This window comes from Pantherophis guttatus, chromosome 10 (genome assembly GCF_059756535.1).
Source record: "Pantherophis guttatus breed Tessera chromosome 10, ASM5975653v1, whole genome shotgun sequence".
Classification (NCBI taxonomy): domain Eukaryota; kingdom Metazoa; phylum Chordata; class Lepidosauria; order Squamata; family Colubridae; genus Pantherophis; species Pantherophis guttatus.
Genome location: NC_142072.1, coordinates 9,581,121 through 9,606,795, shown reverse-complemented (window position 1 = coordinate 9,606,795; position 25,675 = coordinate 9,581,121). Strand labels below are relative to the sequence as shown.

Sequence of the window (25,675 nt, the reverse complement as noted above, 5' to 3'; positions counted from 1 at the left end):
CTGGGCACAATGAAAATACATCTGCTGAACAAAACTTTGCATTGGTGACAGGAAGAGCATCCGGCCATTAAATGCTCTGCTAGCTCCATTCAGTTGCCCAGACTCCACCCCGCAAGGGATTGTGGGGTCATTAAATGATGATGATGATGATGATGATGATGATGATGATGATGATGATGATCTCTTACCTCAAACTAGGACTCCTAGCAGTGCCCTATTCCTCCTATGGGTCCTTCTGTGATAATTTTTTATTTTGAATTTTTTACTTCTTTTACTAAAATTTGCGTTCTTGATCATTTTTTTAGGCTCATAGAATTAAGTGTTGCAAAATGGAGTATTATTCAGAGAGAAATAGTACATATGCACCCACTCTTTGGGGCAGTAGAGGGGTAAAAGAAGCGATTAGAGTAAAATTGAGACAACGGATACATGTTCATAGATGATGGTCACTTATAAATCAATGGTTAAAGTGGGCACAGGATTATTGTCCTAATGAATTAATTCATACAGTGTGACTTTGATCAAAGTATAAGAAATAGTAGACCAACCAGGACCTGTTGGGTCATATTTTCAGAGAGATTTCCTTATCAGATTCCTCAGTAACTTCAACAATGACAGGATTTCTAATGTTCTGTCTTGACTAGAACACTTGAGATAAATTCATAATGAATCTGCCTTGAAAATGGTCCACATTGAACAGTAGAGTCATATATCAGCACAGGAAATGTTTTAGGACATAAAATGTTTTATAATTTTTATGTCATCAATTGTTTTATAAAACTTGCAAAATTTAAAATTGCACGGCAGTCATGGCTCCAGGATTAACATAATATTTAGGTTAGCCCATTTGAGGTATTTTGGTTCAAAAATTGTTGCCCTACGATGCACCATTTGGCCCACTTAAGGGTTACAAACAAACCTTTAGAGAGTTTTACTACTATATAGCTCTAGCTTAGCTGATGTGTAATAATGTAGGACTTTATGATTTGTAATCATTTTGCGGTCAGTGTGAGCACCCAAATAGTGAAGCATTTCCCTGTGTATGAGCAATATTTATAGCTTGAAAAAAAGTGGGAAGCAGCATTGATTTATCTAATCCAACTTTATTGCATTTTGAAATGGGAACAATATCTTAGTTGTTTCTCCTTCACATTTGCATCAGTTAAATCTCTGAATGAATTAGTGCACAGAGTTATTGTAATATTTAGTGAATAATGTGTGCTGCACAAGCAAGCAGTTTTAAATATTAAACAAAAGGAAAGTTGCAATTATGGTGGAAACTTTGGGTGGGAGAAACATAGGGGAGGACAAAGCATATGAGCAATTTGCATTCAGCCCTGCAATTGCCTAAACTACTTTATGATTATCTACTATGGTGAGTCCCAATCTTTGCTGGAGGTAGAATTAAGTATAACTTGGTTTGACTTCACTATGTCCGCAGGCTAAGCTTAAAAATGCATGTTCCAAAGTATGTTCAGGGATGACCTTCAAAGAGAAGCTGAGACTCTGGGACATCGAGAATGCTGTTTCTCCTAAACAAGTATTTCAGCATATGCTACACAAAATGTTGGGCTTCCCTTGTGCTTTGCTGTAGTCTGTTACATCCGATCACAAGCACAGCTGGAACAGTCTAGAAGCAATTTAAAGGAAATCTTCCGCCTCCCAGGACTTGAGTACTTCATCAAAATTATTTGTTCTCTCTCCACTGGCCAACTTCAAGTCATCCAAGCGGTCCTTGTTGAAGTTTCCACAGGTGGCACACAGCTTCCCTCTGAGGGTCTCCTTGGCTGCCATTGTGACCATCCCATCAGGATGGAGATAAACTTGCACTTGAGAATCATGGTCAATAACAATTTTCTCTTGAATTTTCTTCATGGACACAGGGCTGTTCTCATATGGCAGCGTTATTTTCTGGCCATTTACCTGGAAAACATGATTGAGGTAGGAAAAGTGTTAGCAACCTGAAAACATCCTTACCCCAGTTTTTATACATTTGTTTTCTTCCTTTGAATCTACTCAAATAGTCCTCAGCTTAATTTCAAAATCTTCTGCAAGAGATTAGATGCCTTGCAGACAGCAGTTGTGTAGAAAGAAAATAAGATATTTTGGATAGAAAGAATAGGTATCTCCCCATTTGTACAGAGTTGCTGAAACATCTACATACTTTTTTCATCAGGAATCAACTCATCCGTTTATAGCTTTTGCTGGATATTATTGTCTAGTTTTGGAAGGTAAGTGATGGCAACTTGGTTAGTAATTGAAAGGGGTTTCCTTGAGGTAGAAAAAAATGAAGCTTTGATTTTGGGTTTTACTGATTAGATTGAGTTGTTGTTATAGAAATCGCTAGTGTATAATATTATGGAAACGTATAAAGTTGAGGTTTGATGCCTTATTCTACTGCAACAGAGGAAGTCGGAAGTCAATCTTTTCTTTTTCTCTCTCCCCTCCTCACGTTTCTTTCCCCTTCTCCTCCCCACATTGTCCTAGTATTCACTTTTGTATTTTTGCATTTTATTCTATAATCTAATAAAATGGTTTTTTAAAAAATAATTGAAAGGGAATCTTAAAACTGCACTTTTACTGAAAAATCAAAGAGCGTTCCTGAAGATGGCAGTGGCAAAATTTTCTGTACAACAGAGGAGTATCCATTAATTCAACCAGAATCTAGCTTGATTCACAGGAGATTTTTACTTTCATTCAGTTACTACGAAATTTAAAATGCAACATTATTATTAAAATATGTAAAAATGCTTAAGGGTAAAGAATGAATTCTCCTATCAGCTCACCAGTGCCTTTTGCATTCTCTAGCCAGAATTTATGAAGGATGATTCTAGGGGTGGGGTGGGGGCAGAGACTTTGAAGAATGTACATTGAAGGCTACTAAGTGTTCCGTAAGTTCTTGATTTGCTCTTGATTTTCACTTACCCAAAACCTTTCTCGGTTTATAATCTGGATGAATCCATCTCGAAAGTAAAAGAAGATAGATTTCCCAACCACCATCTCCTTCGTATATGCCTTTTCGATGCTCGCTAGCAGCCTGAACCAGGAGGCAGAGTTCTGGTCACAAAGAGAAGCTATTTCATAGACTCCACTGCAGGAATATCTCCCTGAGGCACCATCGAAAGAAGTGATATGCGCTTGGGCAGTGAGTTTGCATTGAGTTCCCAGCGTCATGCAGCCACGCACGCCTTCCCAAACGGCACAGGTCTCTCCAAGCTGACAGCTGCTTTCTTTACACTGGAGCTGGCCTGCTGACTGGCAGGTGCATTTTTTTGTGCAGCCCTTCGAGTAAATGTGCTCGCCGATCTGTTGAGCAAAGGTCCCAGAGTCAGATACAATAAGAAAAGCCTTCCCTCCCTACCATCAATTCTTAAATTAATGTAATTGTAAATTAATGTAATGTAATAAATTCAAGTTGCAGGTCCCATAACCAGGGGCATTGACAAAGAGGTCAGAAGAGTTAAGATAATAGCTACTGTTTGATGGTCCTGGGTAGATGAGGATAGATTGATGGTTTCAGAACGTTGAAAAATAAAATAATAAAATAAAATAAAATAAAATAAAATAAAATAAAGTAAAGTAAAATAAAATAAAATAAAATAAAATAAAATAAAATAAAATAAAATAAAATAAAATAAAATAAAATAAAATAAAATAAAATAAAATAAAATAAAATAAAATAAAATAAAATAAAATAAATGAATCTAGCTTCCCCATTGACTTGGCTTGTCAAAAAGTTGCAAAAAGTGATCGCATGACCTCAGGACACTGCAACCGTCATAAATATGAACCAGTTGCTAAACATTTGAATGCTGGTCACATGACCATGGGGATGCTGCAAAGGTCCTAACTCTGAAAAATAGCCATAAGTCACTTTGTTCGGTGCCTTTGTAACTTTGAATGGTCACTAAACACACTGTTGTAAGTCTGTAGTCTGTCAGGAATCATTCCTAGTGGCCATCTCATCAGAAAAAGCCCCTTTCTGCTCTCAGCCACATCGAGGGAGAGAGAAATTACCTTGAGGTAGGCTCCGCGATAAGTGCAGCCACATTGCTTCATGGTTACACATTGAGATCCATCAAAGACATAGTCCTCATCACACTGACAGCCTTCAAAGCAGTTCCCTGAGCACTGACTTGGACTAGATAAGGCGGCACAGGTGGAATCACAAGTTCTGGTACATGGCTCATAGTGGCTGTGGGCCGGACAGGTGAGAGCTGTGGAAAACAGAAGAAGCAAACAGATTAAAATGGCTAGGAAATTCCAGGAAGAGAAGTCCACATCTCCTAAAATTGCCCAAGTTGAGAAGCTCGGCTCTATTGAAGTGCTAATGACTCACAATCATGTCTTCCAGGGGAGGAAAGTACAATTTAGGGAGCAAAAATCAAAGATGTGGCTGAGACCCTAACCAAAACAATTAGGCCCACAGATGACTATTCTTCCCTCCTCCTTCACATTGGGACGAATGACACAACAAAGAACCTGAGTACAATATTGAAAGATTAATGAGCAACTAGGCAATAAAGGTGAGGATTCTTGGAACAAGTACCTGTGTTTCCCTGAAAATAAGACCCAAACTTATTTTCTTTTGGGCTCCAAAATAAGCACTAGGGCTTATTTTGGGGGATGTCTTAGTTTTTTTCCCATTTACTTTAAGAGTACATCGCAGGCCCACTTCTTCTGCTTCCTCGTTGTGGGGCAGGAGGTCTCGCGGCCATGACACCACAAGCTGGCTGCACAGGTGCTTAAGATTTCCTTATTTTGGGGATAGGGCTTATATTCGGCGCACACACAAAATACATGATAGGGCTTATTTTTGGAATAGGTGTTACTTTTGGGGAAACACAGTAATTGCTGAAACAACTCTGGAATCTCTTTGAAGCAGGATGCATCCAAGCTTGGTTAAACACCAGAGGATTTTAGGTTATAAATGGCTGTGAACTGGATAGATGCAGCCATTAATAAAAATAGTAAGGCAAGGCATAGGAGGACAGACTAAGACATTTGAGGCAGAGATTTGGCTATTTATGGAAAGTAACTTCCTACAAACTTACGGCAGAAGGAAGAGCTTCTCCAGGCTCTAATTTTGGCACCAGATGCCTGGCAAGCTGCTACATAGGCTTGAAGACTTCGACAAAGGGATTCTTGAACCTCATGGGTTGTACAGGCCTCATTCAAACAGTGTTCAAAATATTCTGCAGGGTTCACCAATGAATGGCAGTCTATGAATGGACCTGTCTTGGATGGGATCATTCCACAGAAGTTCCCAGCTTCATATTTTGTTTTTTGGGCTTTGTTGCAGATGGGACATCTGTCCCCGCAGCCATCAGAACAAATTACACCATTCACGGGGACCTTCCAAGAAGCCGCAAATTCTTCCACGTTTTCAGTGAGTTTTCCATTAGGTAGCATGAAGTCATCCTTCGGATCACCATTGAAATTGCCAGCCAGGCCACACATATGACCCCTGTAAGTACTGGGGACAGAAACCTGAACATATGAAGAAGTATCATATAAGACCGTGAGGCCAAAGGTTGTGTAGATGATGATGTTGTTCCCTTCTTGGGTGATCCAGAATTTCCCATCAGCCACATTCATTGGCAGGGTATACAACTGTCCATCCACCTGTAGCAACAAAGAATAAAAATTGGGGATAAGCGCTGGTTTTACATGCATACAATTTAATGCTTGTTTTACATTGCTTCATAGCAGTAATTAACATCTTTTTTTTCCCTTTTCACAAGCCTGGGAAAAGAATAAAATGTGGCTTCTCTTATGATCTTGCACTCAGTCTACATAGCAAAGTCATCAGAAGTAGAAAGCATGCATTCAACTCCCAGATCTTCCCCCTCCTATTTTTTTTAAAATCTTCTGAGATTAAAACCATAACATCACTGCTGAATGTAAAATCTGATTGATTGTGATGCATTAAGCCTCTAATAAATTTAATGCACCTATTTTATTAAAAGAAAACAAACAGACAGAGTTTTCTGCTTCCATTCATTTGGGAGCTATCCCTGCAATATTTCCATGTTCTCTGCAGTTATACAAGGCCCAAATAAAATGTATGGGGAGGAGTGTAGCTCCTATTCTCCAAACAGTTTGCTGGCCCTAGGATTCAAAGCCTTTTCCCCAAATATGATAACGAAAACCCATAAGATAAACCTCCTAGTTATAAGCTCTTTCACCTACCATTGCCTGCCACTTTACTCCCCTCTGAAGGGTAACTGTGTAACCATGAATGAAGACCTTCACATTCCGGATTAGAACTAAAGGACCATCACCAAGCTTCTCATTCTCTACCCACACAGTGAAGTTCTGGAGCTGAGGGTTGTGCTGGCAGACTTGAGCTAAAGTGTAAGTACAGGAACCATAGAGTTCAAAATGCCTTCCATCAAAGGAAAGGAAATGAGGGTCACCCAGTGCAATGGCCTTTCCATAACCTAAGGGGTGGCAGCCTTGAACGCCCTTTACAATCTTGCATTCCTCATGAGCTCCACAAGAGAACTTTTGACACTCTATGGTTGCGTTAGCCATGCAGATGCACTTTTTCTGGCAGGAAGTGGTGGGATAAAACTCTTCTCCCAGCTTGTAGTATCGGCCTTGATCGAAACAGCCACATTTGGCCTTTGAAACACACTGATCCCCACTGCGGATAGATCCAGAGTCACAAAAACATCCTTCCAGGCATGGAACATCACACTTCTGCGGTGAGATGAGGCTCTTGCATGTGGATGGACAACCACTGCCACAGAGCTCATAGTGGGTATTAGGTGGGCAAGAAATACCTGAAAAACAGAATAAAGAGAATGTTGCTTGTCAAAGTATCACAAAGAAGAGGGAGTTTTCCAAAGCACCAGAAGGCAAGATAAGAAACAATGGATGGAAACTACTGAAGGAGAGAATCAACATAGAACTAAGGAGAAATTTCCTAACAATGAGAACAATTAACCAGTGGAACAGCTTGCCTTCAGAAGTTGTAGATGCTCCATCACTGGAGGTTTTTAAGAAGAAACTAGACAACCACTTGTCTAGAATATTATAGGATTTCCTGCCTGAGCAAGTGGTTGGACCTAAGACTCCAACATTGTTATTCTGTTATTCTTCATCCTTGCATTATTTAATAATCTAGACACCCATTGGTAATGCTGGCTTGAAATTCCAGCTTTGAGGAAGTCTGATCTCTTCCTATGAAATATTTTATTCAGAAAATGTACACACTAGGAAAAGTAAGCCAAAAGGGAGTACCTATGGAGAGGAGTATGCATGAAAATGTCTGTGAATATTAAAACAAATGTATTCCTCGGAATGAATTCATTGAAAGTGTAGAGCCAAAGGGAAAGTGAAACTTTCATTGGACAAGACAAGGAATTTTATGTTGATCCAGTGGTTCTGATACTAGCCATTTAAACTTCTGTATAAGGTTGAATCTAAACTATACTTGTTCTACCTATCTCCCATTAATTTGCTATAGGAAATCAATATTTATTACAACCACAGTAACTATAGTTGCATCCATCTTTAAAAATCCTCCAGGCGTTGAACTGAAGCAATATATCCACGAACAATAGGTCAGAGTTCAAGATGTATATTGTAGAATTATTTCTGCAGTAAATACAGAAAAAATGGGTGGGGGAATTAATACTGGGTTTAAACTCTGATAAATATAAATATTTTCTGTTCCGTAAAGTTGCATTCAGGTTGCATTGTTAATTCACAACCACTCTGGGACTTAATATATTTAGGGAAAAGATTGCTCTTCTAATATTTCTAATATTTTAATGTTGGGCCTCTTTCCTTTTTCCAGTTCAGGCTGGTGATTTCAGTTTATCACAGATCCTGGATTCCCCAGATCTTGGAATATTGCCTTGCTGAACCTGCCACCATTTCAGATGTGTTGGGCTTCAACATATCTGGGGGGCACCAAGTTGAGGAAGGCTACTGTGATATAAATGGGGCTCTTCATCAAATGACTCTCCCATTTCTATTCCTGGATTTAGGCTCTCTTTCATCTCTTATGCCAAGTAAACGTTGAATGCAGGAGAGAAGACTTACTGCAGAAGGAGGGTGATCTCCACTCCTCAACTTGGATGCCTTGAGCTTGACATGCTGTCACGTAGGAGCTGATGGCACTACAGAGGGTCTCATGGTGACCTTGGTATACGCAGGTATCGTAGACACAATCATCAAAATAAGATTGAGGGTCAATGGCATCATGGCATTGCCTGAAAGGCCCACTCTTTCTTGTAAGAATCCCACAGTAGGATGGACCTTGGTAGGTTTGTTTATCAGCATCACTGCACACTGGGCAATTTTTGGTGCACCCAGAAGAGCAGCCAGGAATATCGTTCACCTTCCAGTTATTTGCAAATTGAATTTCATCCTCTGCTTGTGTTCCATCTTTCATGAGAAAGTCATCATTTTGATCTTCATTGGCATTACCACAGAGGCCACAGAGTGCATTGGCATAAGAGTCCGGAACAATGACCCTGGCATAGCTGTACCAGTCAAAGCTGACACTCAGATCAAAGTCTGTCTTGATGAAGCCGTGAACTCCACTCTGGTAGATGCTCAGTTTGTTTTCATACGAAAAGGGTAGTTCCACAAAGATGCCATTGACCTGAATTAAGATACAGAAAAAAATAGTCAATGCACTAACAATTCTTTCAATCTTAAGAGTAGATTTGTTCTTGTTATCTTTCAAACTAATCGTCTCCCCTATTCCACTCCATGGGCTGTTTGACAAATAAGCAAAGTAAGAAATCTATCAAGGGTATGTATAATTTATTAAATAGTGCTACTGTATATAATAACAATAAATTTATATATAACCAAAAAAAAAACCAAATAGAAAATTGCAGATGTAATTGAAATTTGGCACTAGAAGATGAAACACTATAACAAATAAAATAAGTTGTAAATATTACAAAAAACAATTAAAACACTAGGTTATTGATAACTGAAATAATTTCCTCACTAGTTCTCATAAAATTCTCTGAGCTTAAGAACAAACATTCTGTAGACGTTTCTAAGATACTGCAGAACATAAACAGATATTTTATGATATCAAATAAGTGACTTCCTTCCTTCCCCTGAAACCAATATTCTGTTGGGAACTGGATCAAAAACAATAGGGAGGTCTTGCCTTTAATGTCTTCACTAAGAAATAAGACTCAAAGTACTGTGTACATGCCTAGTGTTTGGGATTCTGTATCCTAACCCCATTCCATCTTTTATTCCCAATATACCTGCCTATTTTCAAGTTTTGAATCTTGATTTCTTGATTATGAGCCACTGTAAAAGGCTTGACACTAGTAGTATTAATTATGAAATACATTGCTAATATACTTCCTAACTAATATTTTCAGTAGGTCTCTGACTGGAAGAGCTGCAGAAAGGAAAATATGCTGGGTGTCACCTCCCTAAATCAGAAGCCAGCAGTCTGTTTAGACTGAGTTCTTGGGGGAGTTCCATGAAAGCATATGCAGTTTTGCTTTTCTCATGAAAAGTCTTGCGTGAGGCTAATAAGTTTTGAAAACCTGGATGATCTCTTGGGATTCTACCATGCAGAAAATTATTTTACTACCAATCAGCATTGCAAACAGGAGGAAGAACTGCTAAACTCAAACTCCTTCCAAGCCTTCTATAATTTCATCAATGCCAAACTTAAAGACTCTAAAACTATCTGACCCCTAAAAGGGCCTAATGGGGAAGATTGTAAACGATGAAGCTGCTAAGGCCAACCTCTTCAATACGTTCTTCAGTTCAGTCTTTGTCGACAACAATGGCTGCTACCCCTCCATTTCCTAGTCATACCATAACAAATTGTAACGATTTAGTACATGAAAAAGTCTTGTGTGAGACTAATAAGTCTTGAAAACCTGGAGGATCGCTTGGGATTCTACCATGCAGAAAATTATTTTATTATCTCAACATTTATACTGGGGGATGATAATATTCTGGCCTCTGCAAGTCCCATATATCTGACCCCTTAAATGTATACTGTATAATCTGCAACTATCATCCCATCCTGGTTTGGAGAAATCATAGCTAAACCTACATAGAGCGACAAAAACTAAGGAACACTGAGAACTTAACACCTATGAAGCTCTTATGCCTGAGAACATGAACCTTGCAATGACTCTTATGTTTATTATTAATAAGCCATTCCAGCACCCCCTTGGATTAGCTTATGTACCTGGATCTTTTGGGGAAACTCTTGGCTCAAACTGATGGTAAAGTTGTAGATCTCCAGGGTCACCACTTTGGTGTAGGACACTGCCTTGTTGCCTCGGTGGTTATTCTCCACGGTGACCAAAAATGGTGTAAGGGAAGGATCCTTGGAGCAGAGCCCGGCCATTTGGTAAACGCAGGTGCCCATGAAATCGTATTTCTTCCCATCAAAGGTTGTATAGTGAGGGTCTCCGGTTCCTATGCAGGTCCTGTAACTGACAGCATGGCATCCCCGGACACCATTGACCACGCTGCATTTTGTCTTGCCCTTGCAAGAAGACGTTTGGCATACAGCCTTGCCTAATTTAGCATCACACTTGCAATAACTCTGGCAGACTTTATCTCCCCAGAACTCTTCCCCTGCCTTATAGGTCACGCCTTGGTAAACGCAATTGCAGGTGTCCACTGGAACACACTTCTCACCACTGCGGACAAAGCCTTCGTCACACTGGCAGATTTGTGCACAGGTGTTCCTGCAGGTGCTGGGAGCAGAACGGTCAGAGCAGGTGGCTGGACAGGCATTTCCACAGGCTTCATAGTGGCTGTTCTCAGGGCAGGATATTGGATCTATTTAACGAAACCATGGTTAAAACAAAGTTAGTGACTATTGACATGCACTTCATTACTGAGAAAACACCCTATGTATCTAAGGCAAAACAACAAAAAGATTCACATCGATTCTGGATAATCAAAGGAGCAGCAGGCTTTCCTTGTGAGATTTTGAAAGACAATAGGAAGGAAATCCTTTTAAAGCTTTGGGAAGAGAGGAAAACATCTGTACGAAGGAAATTCACCCGGTCTGCATTGTGGGAGGAGAGATATGTTAGTTTGTGACAGGAAAAAAAGCAGAAGGAACCTAACACATTTTATTAAAAGGCAGAAGCCTTTGTGAGCTGCGGCACCCTTCATCAGATGCAAAGAGTGTGTCCAGAAAGTAAACTGGATGACAAAGGATGCTGACCTGCTATTTTCAAAGTATGAAGTGCATGTTATATTTAATGGAGGGATACCACCTTTCAGTTTGTAATCTGCCATGCCAATTTTCTCAGGAAATGGTAATACAAAGGAGAACTGATAAGGAGAGGGAGGGAGGGAGGGAAAGAGAAAGAGAGCGTGTAACTGTAAGTAATTCTTTTGTTCCTTTTTTCTTTAGAGTAGAAATTAAGGAATTTTTTAATACTTAAGGTTGTATAGTGATTGGAGCCACCATGCTTATTCTCTTTGCATTCTCCTCCTGGTTAGCTGCAAACAGAGTCTAGATCAACTTGGCTTGATTTCTGGACAGAGAAGTTAGTGGAAGAGATAATGGATTGAAAGTGGTCCCAGATACATATGAGCGGCATGTGTATCCAATAAAGTTTAAAACATTTTGAATATATATTCTAATAACAACTAGCTTTAAAAGATAGATATCACCATCATCATCTCCATCACCACCATCATTTTATGAGGATACTTACTGGAAGAACAAACGGCAGCCATACCATAGCCACGATAGTCACCACCTCCAAAGACGAAAAGTCCAAATGGAGTGTTCTCGTGTTCCACTGACAGGGCATGATCTGTTACCGCCACTTCTTCTTCAGCCCATGAATATTCGGTGCCTGGGATCTGTGTCCACTGGATTGACCTTCCTTCCATTGCGATCCTACTGGATTCTGATGATTTGGCTATAAGCATGGCATAATTTGTGAAGTCCTTCATTCCATAAATATGGTATGAATTGCAATAGCTTGTTATGGCAGGGATGTTCATGAGGAAGGAGTCATAGAAATAGCCTCCTCTTTTAGCACCAGTAAAAAACAGATGGACTTGGATTCCAGCTTCAGCTGAAATAAAAAGTGGTTGAGAGCTCAGGACCTCAAGTTTGAGAACTTCTCCAGCCACGAGGGTACGGGATTCTTCCTTGGAGCTAGACTGATATTTGAGCAATGTGTTCTCTGCTGAAACAATATATGCAATATCATACTGTGTCTGGAAAGGAAGAGCAGGAACAATGAAGGTGCTTCCCCAGCATGGAACTGGCAGGAGCTGCTCCACAACATAGTCAACCCCTGCAAATTTTGTAGCACAGATATGTCCACTCAAGACAGCCACAGGTTTGGTCGATTCAATCCTGCTGCCTGATAAATCTTCTGTGCTTTGAAGTTGAATTGCTTCAAAGGCCTTGAGGTCAGTTCTAAAGATGGACCCAGCAGGGTAAACTACATTTTTGAAAGTTACGGTGCCTTTTAGGTGGATGGTTACTGATGTGAGATTCTCATGAGCTACAACAGCAAACTCTTTTAATTTATAAGATGACTCTTCTGTTGGGGTGACCACATAATATAACTGTCCCAGCTGGTCAGTGGGATAGATAAATGTACCACCACTTGTATAAGATATATAATTAGAAGAGGAGACCAAAATGTCTTGGTCAGCTTCAACCAGCACTGCCTTATTATAGATGTCACTCCCTGCCATTTCTAAAGACAGTGGCAATTCAATGGAAATGATTTCTCCTTCATTAATGTTTCTGTATATTTTCCCACTGTTTGTTGTCACCACAATATTTGTTGCAAGATGATATCCAGAGAAGTATAGCTCAAGTTTTTTATCAGTTCTGTCAGTGAGATAATTCTGCATGAAGGCAGTAACAAATTTCTTCCCTCGGGAACTTATATTACACTTTCCTGAAAAAGAGAAAAGGACTCTTAATAGAGGATAAATCTGCTTGTACATGTGGACAGGGTGAAACATTGAAAGTGATGCTGGTTATCAATAGATTGCCATAAAATCAAATTATAGAATCGGAATTAAACATTGAAATCCTCTTTCTTCAATGAATCTAAAATTTTTTGCAAAGATACATTAGTTGAGAGAGATTTCCAGAAAAGCAACATGGAATATATCAATTTGCCACTCCATTCCTGAGTGTGGGAGACATACAGCAGAAGAATATGGGGGAACAAGGTACAGGATATGAACCAAGGAGACTTAAAAATTATGAATACACCTTGCCCTTAATGGTTCTGTGATTGCTGAATGTTGCATTGGAAAGTTGTAGAGGTTCATGAAAGATATAGCTCTGTCAATATTGTGTGAACCTCCAAGAACATCATTCAAGATTCATTTGTCTCTCCTGGAGGGAACGCAACCATATCCATTCCTTCCATGTTCACTTTTAGAGCCCCCATAAAGGGAAAATAATATTCTGATTTCAGCCATTATGGAATATGGCCTATAATGGACGATGAAACACTCAATACTGTATAGGGGCTCAATCGGATGAAGACTGCACATACTTGACTTGGAGCAGCATTTCTCAACTTCACAACTTCAAGGCATGTGGACTTCAAATCCCAGAAGTTAGAAGTTGAAGTCCACATGTCTTAAAGTTACCAAAGTTGAGAAACAATGACTTGAAGAAAAATCTTGGCTAGATATTATAGGCTGTTGGCATTAATTTACCCATGAATACCTTCCTTAATGTTCACACTTTTTTTCCTAGCCCAGATTCATAACTATTTTGTTTCTTTGTTTTTTAAAATGAAAATAGGGTTGGCAAATTGCAAAGTCAAGTCCCACTTCCTGCCCCAACTTTACTTGAAAGGAAATTGGTGAGATCCACATTGATCATCTTAAAAAACAAAAATGGCAGACAGCAGGAAGCAACTTTAAATGTTTACTACTCGGTAATTGGTGTTTGGTATATTAGCTGGCTTTGCCTACCATAGCAGTCATTCTAAAGCATCCAGTTAGAACCTGGATAATATATGCTCATTTTCTCAAATGTCCTCAAAACTGGCTTAGCCTGCCATTCATATGCTCCACTGTTTCTCAACCTTGACCACTTCATGATGTGTGGACTTCCACATCCAGAATTCCCCAGGACTGCTAGCTGCAGAATTGTGGGAGTTGAAGTCCACATATCATAGATTGAGAAATATTCTCTTGGGCTATTGTCCTGAAGCTACAATTGCTTTTCACTGAGGATACATAGCCAGTGAACATAAAGGAATGAAGTCTTACGCTTCACACAGGACTGGACTCCCTCTTGAAGGCTGCAGGTTTCATCAGTGGCACAAGAGTGGGCCTCACATAGGAGCCCTTGACCAGGAACACAGGTACACTTTTTCTGGCATGTATTCAGCAGAACTGTCTCATGGGGCTGGTAGGAAGAAATAGAGATTTTCTGAATTATAATATATATATATATATCCGGACTTTGAGATATAATTTTTTTTAATTATATTATTTATTCGAATTCATTATAATCTTGGTCCACACCAGATGTTCCTCACATCCTTGAGCAAGTAGAGGCATCAAGGACACTCCTCAAAGGAGATTATGCCTTTTTAAAAAGGTGATTGGATCAAAATATTCCAGCAAAACTTTAAAGGACTAATAATCAACAACGCACACACACACACTGCTTTTCTAGGATTTTGGCTCTAGAAACTAGTTAGTGGGCTTCAGAATAACTCAGAATAGGATCGTGGCTTGTTTCACTAAGAGATACCAGCCCTAGAGCACAAACAGAAAAAGAGAGCTAAGTATCTCACAACTCCATATATGTATGTTGCTAGAGCTCATCTTTGAATATGTTCATCTTACTTAACCCTTTATTTTCTTTGAGTTCATTTATGACCTTAGATTTCAAAAAAGATAAATGACACCTTTGCCAAAGTTTCCAATACAAAAATAATGTGTATCTCATTTTCCTATTTCCCAATAAATTCATTTAGATATTCTCAATGTAGAAGGAATCCTCATGTAAATAATCACCCATAGAATATTCCAGATTCTTATTCAGTGTTTGAGGGAACCATTTGTGGTTTAAGCCGCTCTGTACATTTTAAAACCTCAACTGCATAACATAATTCTAAAACTGTTTCCTTTTGTGAAAGAATAGCCTAGACGGAAGTTCATTAGTAAGAAAAATCAGAAAATTGCTCATGAAAATCATAGGTTTCTAAACACATCACACACATCCCTTGTGCTGGATGACTGTGAACTACAAGTAGTGTTTGACTTACAACCGTTTGTCTAGTGACCGTTCAAAGTTGCAACGGATTTGGAAAAAAACCTGACATGATTGGTTTTCACTCTTAGAAAGCTGCAACCCTACCAGGGTCACATGATCAAAATTTATTCATTTGGCAACAGAAGCCCTATCCCACAATTACCATTTGTTACTTCTAACCAGTCAAGGGGGGAAACCGGATTCGCTTAACAACCATATTATTCACTTAACAATTGCAGTGATTTGCTTAACAAAGTCGGCAAAAGGTTACAAAATGGTGCACAATTCATTTAACAACTGCCTTGCCTAGCAACAAAAATGTTGGGCTTTACACAATTGCAAACATGTTATGGCTTTACATAAGTCAAGGATCATCTGTATATTTGCCAACCTCGTAGTCGTGTCCACCTTGGGAACAGCCACAGCTTTCCACAGAAACACAGGAAAGGCCATCGAAGAAGAAGCCGGCATCACACTGGCATCCTGTCGCACAGGTCTCTGAGCATGGATCAGGGTCATTGATCTTGGCACAAGTAGTGGGGCAGAGATTGGCACAGACCCTGTAATGGCTATTGACTGGGCAGCTTGGAACTATTTTGGAAAAATATACATAATTGTATATTAGTTGAAATTTCCTGGGTGCTACTCAAGGCAGAGGAAAATGGAACGAAATGGATATAGCTACCAGTTGAGGTAGTATGGCTGTGATGGAAGATAATATGTATGGAGACACCACACAAAGCTAGTGGGGAGGACAATTGCAAGTAGAGAACAGAATGCTGTATTGCTCTGAAGCTTCACAGAATTCTCTTTATAGCTCAGAGAGTAACATCTCATTTTTCCCTGAGATTTACATTGAACCATGGTAGCGCAGTGGCCAGAATGCAGTCATGTAGAGCAGTTCTTGCCAGCAGTTCAATCCTGATCGCCTCAAGGTTGACTCAGCCTTCCATCCTTCCCAGGTCAGTAAAATGAGAACCCAGACCATCTTCCCTGTCCCTCCCTCTTCCCTTTGAAAGCTCCTTTGTTTTATGGTGGGATACAACTTTATATCTTCTAGTTGGTGATTCCAATTTCCTCAGCAAACAACCACATATTGTAATGCTCACAATATAAATTAACAAAGGGAAGATTTTAGTGATTCATTTCTCTTCTTTGTGGACTGAAAGTTAAAGAGGTTTCCTTACTTCAGGATTTGTGGTGACTGTCCCCAGAGCAAGCATTTGTCCTCGTATTCCCTTAATAGCTAGAGAAGGTATGGAATGGATGAGAATGATCTCTGAGAAGAGAAACCCAGAAGGGGACTATAGACTAAACATGATTGCAGATAAATGTGAACAGCCTGTGTATTTTTTAAACAGAACTCAGTTAAAATATTTATTTAAATATCGGCATCAATTTATGAAGATACTTACCTGAAGAACAAAGAGCAACAGTACCATAGCCACGATAATCAACACCTCCAAAGACAAAAAGTCCAAATGGAGTGTTCTTATGTTCCACTGACAGGGCATGATCTGTTATTTTCACATCTTCTTCAGCCCATGAATATTCGATGCCTGGGATCTGTGTCCACCTGATCGCCCTTCCTTCCATTGTGATCCTACTGGATTCTGATGATTTGGCTATAAGCATGGCATTATTAATGAAACCTTTCTTTCCATAAATATGGTATGAATTGCAATAGCATGTTACGGGAGGGATATTCATGAGGAAGGCATCATAGGAATAGCCTCTTCTGCTGGAACCAGCAAAAAACAGATGGACTTGGATTCCAGCATCAGCAGAGATAAAAAGTGGTTGAGAGGTCAGGACCTCAAGTTTAACCACTTCTCCAGCCACCAAAGTACGGGATTCTTTCTTGGAGCTGGATTGATATTTGAGTACAGTGTTCTCTGCAGAAACAATATATGCAATATCATGTTGTGTCTGGAAAGGAAGAGGAGGGACAATGAAGGTGGTTCCCCAGCTCTGAACTGGCAGGAGCTGCTCAACAACATGATCACAGGCTGTGAACTTGACAGCACAGATATGTCCACTCAAGACAGCCACAGGTTTGGTCGATTCAATCCTGCTGCCTGATAAATTTTCTGTGCTTTGAAATTGAATTGCTTCAAAGGCCTTGAGGTCAGCTCTAAAGATGGACCCAGCAGGGTAAACTACATTTTTGAAAGTTACGGTGCCTTTTAGGTGGATAGTTACTGATGTGGGATCCTCATGAGCTACAACAGCAAACTCTTTTAAATTTAGAGATGAATCTTCTGTTGGGGTGATCACATAATATAACTGTCCCAGCTGGTCAATGGGATAGATAACTGTAGCACCAGTTGAACCAGAAATATCACTATAGGAGGAGACCGAAATGTCTTGGTCAGCTTCAATCAGCACTGCCTTATTATAGATGTCACTCCCCACCATTTCTAAGGAGAGTGGCAATTCAATGGAAGCAATTTCTCCTGCATTAATGGTTCTGTGTATTTTCCCAGTGTTTGTTGACACTGTAATATTTGTTGCAGGATGATATCCAGAGATGTATAGCTCCAGTTTTTTATTCTGATAATTGTAATAATTGTATATGAAGGCAGTAAGAAATTTCTTCCCCCGGGAACTTACATTACAGGTACCTGAAAGAGAAAAGGATTTTTAATAGAGGATAAATCTGCTTGTGCATGTAGATAGGATGAAAAATTTGAAGTGATGGCGGTTAGTCAATAGATTGCCATAAGGGCAAATTATAAAATTAGAATTAAACATGGAAATCCTCTTTCTTCAATGAATCCATTTTTGCAAAGATACATTAGTTGGGAGAGACTTCTAGAATATATCCATTTGCCATTCCGTTCCCAAGTGAGTATTGGAGACAAACAGCAGAGAAACATGGGGAAAGAAGCAAAGGATTTGATCCAATAAGAGTTTAAAATTGTGGAATACATCTTTCTCTTAATGACTCTGTGACTGCTGAATGTTGCATTGGAAACTCTTCTAGAATTGCATTAAAGATACAGCTCCATCCGTATTGTGTCAACCTCTGAGAATTTCAATCAAGTTTCATTGATGAGCCCTTGAAGGAACTTAGCCATATCCTTTCCTTCCATGGTCACTTTTATAGCCTCTTTGCAGGGAAAATGATGTTCTGGTTTTGCTCATTATGGAATAATGACCCACAATATACTATGAAACATTTAATATAGGGGCTCAATCTGATGAAGACTGAACATGCTTGACTTAGAGCAGTGTTTCTCAACTTTGGCAATTTTAAGATATGTAGACTTCAACTCCCAGAAGTTTGGAAGTTGAAGTCCACATATCTTAAACTTACCAAAATTGAGAAACATTGACTTGAATTATAATCTCGGCTACTGGTGAATATCTTTCTTAATGTTCACAGTGTTGTTTCTTAGCCCATTCACATATATATTCTGTGGGGGTGACCACATAATACAACTGTCCCAGCTGGTGGATGGGGTAGGTGATTGTTCCATCACTTGTTATCGGCAAGTAGTTGTAGGAGATGACAGAAATGTCTTGGTCAGCTTTGATCAGCACCGCATTATTAAATTTGTCACTCCCCACCATTTCTAAGGACTGTGGTAATGGAATGGAAACAACTTCTCCTTTATTGATGGTTTTGTGTAGTATCGTATTGCTTGTCGACACTGTAATATTTGTTGCAAAATTATATCCAGAGATGTACAGTTCAAGCTTTTGACCAGATTGCCCAGGGTTGTAATTCTGCATGAAGGCAGTAACAAAACTCTTCCCTCGGGAAGTTACATGACAAGTTCCTGAAACAAAGAAGGACTCTTAGAGGAGGATAGATCGGCTTGTGCATTAAATTGGGATACTTCCCTGTCTGCTCTTCTTGTTTCTGGTTGTCAGAAAGTCCAGAATAAAGCCCAGGAAAATAAGAACCAATGGAAACTTCTGAGTTCCAACCCTTCAAACAGCAATTTTACCCTCTTATCACTCCATCACCTCCTTCTCCCCCATCTATATTTTAAAAATATATCAATCACATCTACTTTGGTGACACTGCAACACCTCCAACCCTGTCCAAGTGGCCTTTAGACAGGGCAGTATATCACAGTATGGCCCTGAGTATATTTTACTGATTGGTGTGATTTGTTTAAGCCAATATGCACATTTCATCTTTTTCCATTTGTATGAATTGTCTTCCCTGTGGATAAATATCCTGAGAATCATATTTTAAGGTAACTCTGAATCTTTAGAACACCTTTCAGCCATCATTCTGGTTACCTTTTTGAACACATCTCAAGACTCCTTCTTGGGACTCACAGGTCTCCTGAGCAGCACAGCTGTGGTCAATACAGGTCAGTCCCTCACCTGGGATGCAAGTACATTGCTGCTTGCAAGCATTCAACAGAACTATATCGTTGGGCTGTTGTCAAAATGGAAAGACAAAATAACAGAACAGAATCAAAGCTGATTTCAGGTCTACAACAATGAGAAATCCAACCTGTAAATGCAATTCACCCAAATGTTCTGAATAGATGTATCTGTGAGACTTTCACATAAATCTAAGGTATCTATGTAAGGGGGAATGAAAGAAAGAGAGAACAACGTTAAGAATTACTTGCACACTATTCACAATAGATTAAAATCTACGAAGAGAGAGAATTAGAAGAAAGAGATGTGAAAAGATAAAAGCAAAAACCTCTAAAAGTCAAAGACAAAGAAAAAAGAAGAGAAAAATATCTACAGAAGCAATTTCCAATCTTCCTTACAGCAGTTAAAAACATGGTTACAATTATCATTTCTATTGTCCCGAATTGCTTATCATGGTTTCCTTCTTCCCATGAAAAACCCCTTTTAATTAGTGTACTTCAAGTTCACCCATTCATCTTTGACTATTTTCAGCAAAAAGTCCATGAAGGATTTCAAGTCTTTTATAAGAAATAATTGTCATTCCTAAAAACACAGCATTTTCTATTACTTTGCTGCATGACTCTAAATAATGTAAGTAAATACACCCATCATATTTCTATTGCAATGTGAAAGCCCTGAAAAATTGTCAGTTGGGAGATGACAAAGTACAAAGTCAGGAAGAATCAGATGGCATCATTTGGAGGGGAACCCCTGAGTGTAAGATATATTAAAAATATCTGTTGCAGTCCAGTCCTTACAGTTTCATCTCTTTCAGACTGCAAAGATGATAACATTTTAAAGATTGCAACAAAGGGATACTGAGAAATTGGGGATCATGATTCCATATACTCTGAATACCAACTACCACCAAAATTTATCTGTCATCCGTTATTTGTTTTAAATGTTTGTTTTATTGCATTGGGTTTTTATTTGATGAGCAACCCAGAGTTCCTGTGGATAGAGGGATGGCTATCTAAATTAATGAATAAATTTAGTAAGTACAGGCAGCAACAACAGAGAGTACAGGAGTAAATCCCAAACATAGTTACTTGATAATAGTGTCCATTGCTGAAGCACCCACAGTTTTCTTTGGGAATACAATCAATGCCATCCAATAAAAACCCATCATCACACTGGCAGCCCTCCGTGCAGGTCTCTGGACATGGCTCAGAATTTGTGACGTTGGCACAGTGGTTGGAGCAAGTGTCAGTGCAGACTTCGTAGTGACTGTTGGCTGGACAGGTCATAGCTAAATGGAAAGAAGAGACAGGAAATCATAATTGCCTACTCAAGATGAGAAGAAAGAGGACAGACAATCTTGGGTATCTCTTGGTAAGCAGAGAAGAAAATGAGATCCATGGAAGGAAAGGAACAGGTCACAAAGGTGCTTTTTCAATAGACAACTAGACTTTCTTGTTTTTCTCTGAAGACATTTCATTTCTCATCCAAGAAGCTTCTTCAACTCTTTTTCAGGGACAAAGTTGAAGAAGCTTCTTGGATGAGAAGTGAAAAATTTTTAAAGAAAAACAAGACAGTCCAGTTGCCTCCTGAAAAAGCTGCTTTGGGACAACCATGACTTGGATGACTGAGAATATCCATAGACAAAAGAAACAAGTCTTAAGCCAGTGGTGAAATGTAAAATTTGTTACTACTGGTTCTGTGGGCATGGCTTTGTGTGTGTGTGTGTGTGTGTGTGTGTGTGTGTGTGTGTAATGTGACTGGGTGGGCATGGCCAACTTTTTTTTTTTTTTTACATTTAAAAGCATTTTTTTCTACAGCCTCTTAGGCTGAAGAGATTGTTAAAAAATGCTTTTAAAAGCCTCTGATGATCCCAGCTGAGCCACGTGATCACCAGAGGCTTTTTTTTTTTTACTTTTGAAAGCATTTTTTCAGCCAAAGAGGCTCAGCTGGGCATGGGGGCGCAGGGAGTTTTGCTACCAGTTCTCCAAACCACCCGCCGTCATCGCTACCGGATCAGGCGATCCGGTCCGAACCGGGAGCATTTCACCCCTGGTCTTAGCCACGTCAACATTTTTTTCCACCTAAATGCCTTCTAGAGCCATGATGACGAACCTATGGCATGGGTGCCGCAGGTGGCACATTGAGCCATATCAGTGGGCACGTGAGCACTGCCGTAACTCAGCTCCAGCGCGCATGCGTGCGCCGGCCAGCTGATTTTTGGGCCTTCTGGTCCCACCGGAAATTGGGAAATGGGCTGTTTCCAGCCTCCGGAGGGCTTCTGGTGGGGTGGGGTGGGGTGGGGAAGGCCGTTTTCGCCCTCCCCTGGCTCCTAGAAAGCCTCTGGATCCTGGGGAAGGTGAAAAATGGGCCTCCCGGGCCCACTGTGCTATCGCGTGCTAAAAGCAGGGGGGGCGCACCGGGGGCACATGCATAGGGGCGGGTTGCATTTAATTATGGGTGTGGGCATGCATGCGGGCGACCTCCCCGCGCTCCCCCCGCTTTTGGCACCTGACGGCAAAAAGGTTAGCCATCACTGTTCTAGAGTGTTACTGTCTTGCCTCCACTCCCCCCATTGGAGTCTGAATCTGAGGGAAAGATGAGCTGGAACAAGAGCCGACAGAGATTGAGTGGGTGGCTCTGTTGACCTTGGAGGAAACTGGGGAAGGGCAGAGTCAGCCCAGGCAAGGCTTTTCTGAATTATTAAGGCCTGCAGACAGGGAGAGCTCAGGAAAAGAGCAAGGACTTCCCCCTCCTGATCCGAGAGCAAGGAGAGAAGAGAGACTGCGAGATGGATGGAGATGCAGAGGGAGGAGAGTGCCCTGCCCCCTTTCACAAGGCACACTTGGGGACTGAGATGTAAGGAGGTGCCGGTGGGAGGGGTATTTGTCGGGAACAAGCATTGAATCTGTGGATCTTAAAGGTATTAAGTTTGACAGTACTTACAGGAGGTACAATGAGCCTGTGAGCCATAGCCATCATTCTGTGAAAATCCAAGGATGAAGACCCCAAGTGGAACACGAAGACCCTCTGAAGAAAGAATCCCTCCTCCTCTAGCCAAGCTGTATTCAGTCCAATAGTATTCTGTGTCTGGGACTATTTTCCACTGGCTTTTTGCCAAGGTCTTCCTCTGAATTCTGATTCTACTGGGATCAGAGGTTTTGGCTATGATGATAGCATAATTATCCAACTGTTTCATGGAAAGAAGATCATATGATTTGCAAAAGCTTGTAACCGCTGGGATATTGAGTAGCAATGGTCCATGGCCTTGGCTTTCACCACCAGTAGAGAAGTAAAGCACCTGGATTCTAGCACTGGCAGAAATAGAAACTGGCTCAGAAGAATATTTGTTTAACTGCATGACTTCTCCAGATTCCAGGGTCTGGGAGCTGAGCACATCCCCATGTTGATATTTGAGATAAGTGTTTTGGGAAGCTGTTATATACAGTATGCCATCCCTGTTTTGGAAAGGGAGCATAGGGACAATGAAGAAGGCGCCCCAGCTTGAACTGGGCAGCAGCTGTTCATAAACCTGGTTGCAGGCGTTGTCTTTCGTAATACAGCTGTGTCCGCTGAAGACAGCCACAGGTTCTTTTGATTCAATTTTGGTACCTGATAAATCATCTGAGCTTTGCAGCTGAAGTGCTTGGAACGCCTCAAGATTAACAGAAAGTTTACTTCCTGCAGGATAAGCCTGTCCATTGAATAGCACATCTCCTGTTAGGGAAATATCAACATCAGTGGCAGTTTCCTGAGCTACAATGGCAAATTCCTTGAAACCATCTGTGTTGCTAACATTCGGAGTTACCACATGATACACTCTACCTAGCTGGTGAATTGGGAGCATATGAGTAGTGCCAACTGAAGACCCTCCATGACCGTGGGCAAAGACTGAAATGTCTTTGTTAGCTTCAATGAACACAGTCATATCGAAATAATTTGATCCACTCATCTCAAATGTGCCTGGTAGTCTAACTGTTGCTGTCATTCCTTTGCTGATTACAAATGTTCTCCAAAACATATGCTTGCTTACTGACACTTTGGTAACAGTTGCGGGATGATGACCAGTGATGAGCAGCTGGTATTTAATGTCAGGTGGATTGCGTTGGTACTTCTGGTGGTCTTGCATGAAAGCCATGACAAATTTCTTTCCACGAGGACTTGGTAGTTGGGAATCTAGAAGAGAAAACAAAAATCTTGGTCATGTTTCTCTCAAATGCCCCAAGGTGCTTTTTCAAAAGGCAACTGGATTTTCTGATTTTTCTTCTCTCAAACAATTGCACAAGAAGTGACAAAAGCAGACCTTCAAAGACATAAAATTGCTAACTGTGATGTAATGAAGTAAAAAATATTCTTTTTGCGGGGGGGATACAAATAGCTCTTGTTCTGCTATCAGGCTGTTCTGTCAGACCGTTTCCTTGTAACTGGATGAGAACCAGCTCTCACAGTATTATTAAGAAAAGTATTGAAAATCAGGGCTAAACTTACCATTTCTATGTGGCCATTTCAGATGACCGATCCTGAGGGGTGACAATTTGAGGATGATGGACAAAGACTGATAATAAAGATTTGACTTAAGCAAAGCTTAACCATAGTGACCACATGAACGTAGCCTTTTTTGGGAGAGCGGTATAATAAAAATAGTTTGCTTTTGAGGAACAATTTGTCAAGTCAAGTGGTTAGATAAAAGAGGTCAAAATTAGGAAAAAAAATGTTTTTTAAAAGCCTTTTCTTTTAGAAAGTAGGACCGGCTGAAGTGTTAGGCAGGGCCAAGGTTGGGCCTCAACTTCAATTCTAGTTCTGTGGAGATTTTCAATTATCCAGATCATGGTCATTCCAACTTTGTGTTTCAAAGGCAACTGGACTTTGGTGTGTTTTTGTCCCTTGAAAACATTTCACTTCTCATCCAAGAAGCTTCTTCAGTTCTGATTGAATGGTGGGGAATAGAAGGATTTATACTGTTTACAGTCATCTGGTCGTTAGCACCAGCTAAAACTTTTCAAGGAGAACCCCCCAACCCCCCTAGAAAGTCCAGTTGGCTTTTAAAAAGCATGTTTGGCTCTAGGGCCCCTCAAAAAAGGCTGCCTTGGGGAACAATGCAATTTCTCCCACAGCTCAGGGGGAGTTTACCTGTGGTGTTTTTAAAGTGGTGGTGTTTTCTTTCTGTGGACAGGCCTCTGCAGCCTAACAGAACCTGCTCCAGGATTCACCAGGTCTTCATTCTCAAAGTGGCTTTGGAGAAGGCTCTGCAGCCTTCAAAACCACGCAAAAGCACACCCCGTTCAGAGACTCTGGAGTCCCCATGAGAGCACCCTCCATTCCCATGTGGCCTCCACAACTTCTAAAAATCCTGTGGCATGCTTTTGAGAAGAGTTGTTGGGGGCTGGTGAACTGACATGTCACCCAAAATGTCATGATGTGTCTGTCACCTTTCATATGTGTGGGAAGCCCCCCTCCTAGAAGAATGAAAAATTTTGGGAAATATTAAAAAAGGCAGTATATAATACTTCCCTAATTGAGAAATAGAGAAACATGTGCTTAAAAGCCAGAAAGCAGGCAATGAATCTAAAGTGCTGGCTTCCGTGGATTTTTAATCTTGTTCAACAAATACAATTAATCCTAGATACTGGCTTCCTTTGGGTTTTAGTTTTGCCTTGAATGGATTACCAAATCTGCATTTTTAAAGGGTGGCCTCCTCAGTTTTGGGGGGAGGGGGGATGGAGGAACACTGAGTCTGCTTTCTGCCTTTTAAGAACATGTTTCTCTATTTCTCATTTAGGGAAATATAATATTTTGCCTTTTTTAATATTTCCCAAAATTTTTCATTCTTCTAGGAGGGGGGCTTCCCACACACATGAGGATCATAGGTCCGCCATCACTGTGCTAGAGGGAGAGTAACCTTAAAATGATTTTGAGGAGAAATAGTTCCAAGCTCAGCTTTCCCTCCATGTGTGGGCAAATACAGAAAGACCACAAAATTCCTTACACCCATCTGAAATAACAGAAGTATTATATCAAAAAAACAGTCCAGTTTACTCACCACATATCTGTGCCAAACCTGCCAAAAGGAACAGAAGTCTCCTCAGTGCCATA

General features: G+C 40.3%; 1 protein-coding gene across 1 annotated transcript; it reads right to left on the bottom strand.

The window, feature by feature from the left end:
* Positions 1–1,083: 1,083 nt before the first annotated feature.
* Positions 1,084–25,675, bottom strand: LOC117669236 (IgGFc-binding protein-like). The gene is made up of 15 exons (XM_087876412.1): positions 25,623–25,675; positions 22,529–23,758; positions 20,674–20,873; positions 19,496–19,637; positions 16,654–17,862; positions 15,630–15,829; positions 14,245–14,383; positions 11,694–12,905; positions 10,199–10,800; positions 8,056–8,620; positions 6,193–6,788; positions 5,055–5,625; positions 4,018–4,217; positions 2,926–3,306; positions 1,084–1,923 (listed from the first exon to the last, which is right to left on the bottom strand). Exons 1-15 carry the CDS (start codon positions 25,672–25,674, stop codon positions 1,642–1,644), a joined length of 7,581 nt encoding a protein of 2,526 aa, XP_087732538.1. The 5' UTR covers position 25,675; the 3' UTR covers positions 1,084–1,641.

Excerpts from the sequence above, each read along its gene's own strand:
- LOC117669236 (XM_087876412.1), bottom strand. The coding sequence starts at position 25,674 with ATGGCACTGAGGAGACTTCTGTTCCTTTTGGCAGGTTTGGCACAGATA. Across the intron at positions 10,801-11,693 it reads GGCTGCCGTTTGTTCTTCCA|ATCCAATATCCTGCCCTGAG; the intron begins GTAAGTATCCTC and ends TTCGTTAAATAG. Across the intron at positions 4,218-5,054 it reads GAGAAGCTCTTCCTTCTGCC|CTCTCACCTGTCCGGCCCAC; the intron begins GTAAGTTTGTAG and ends TGTTTTCCACAG.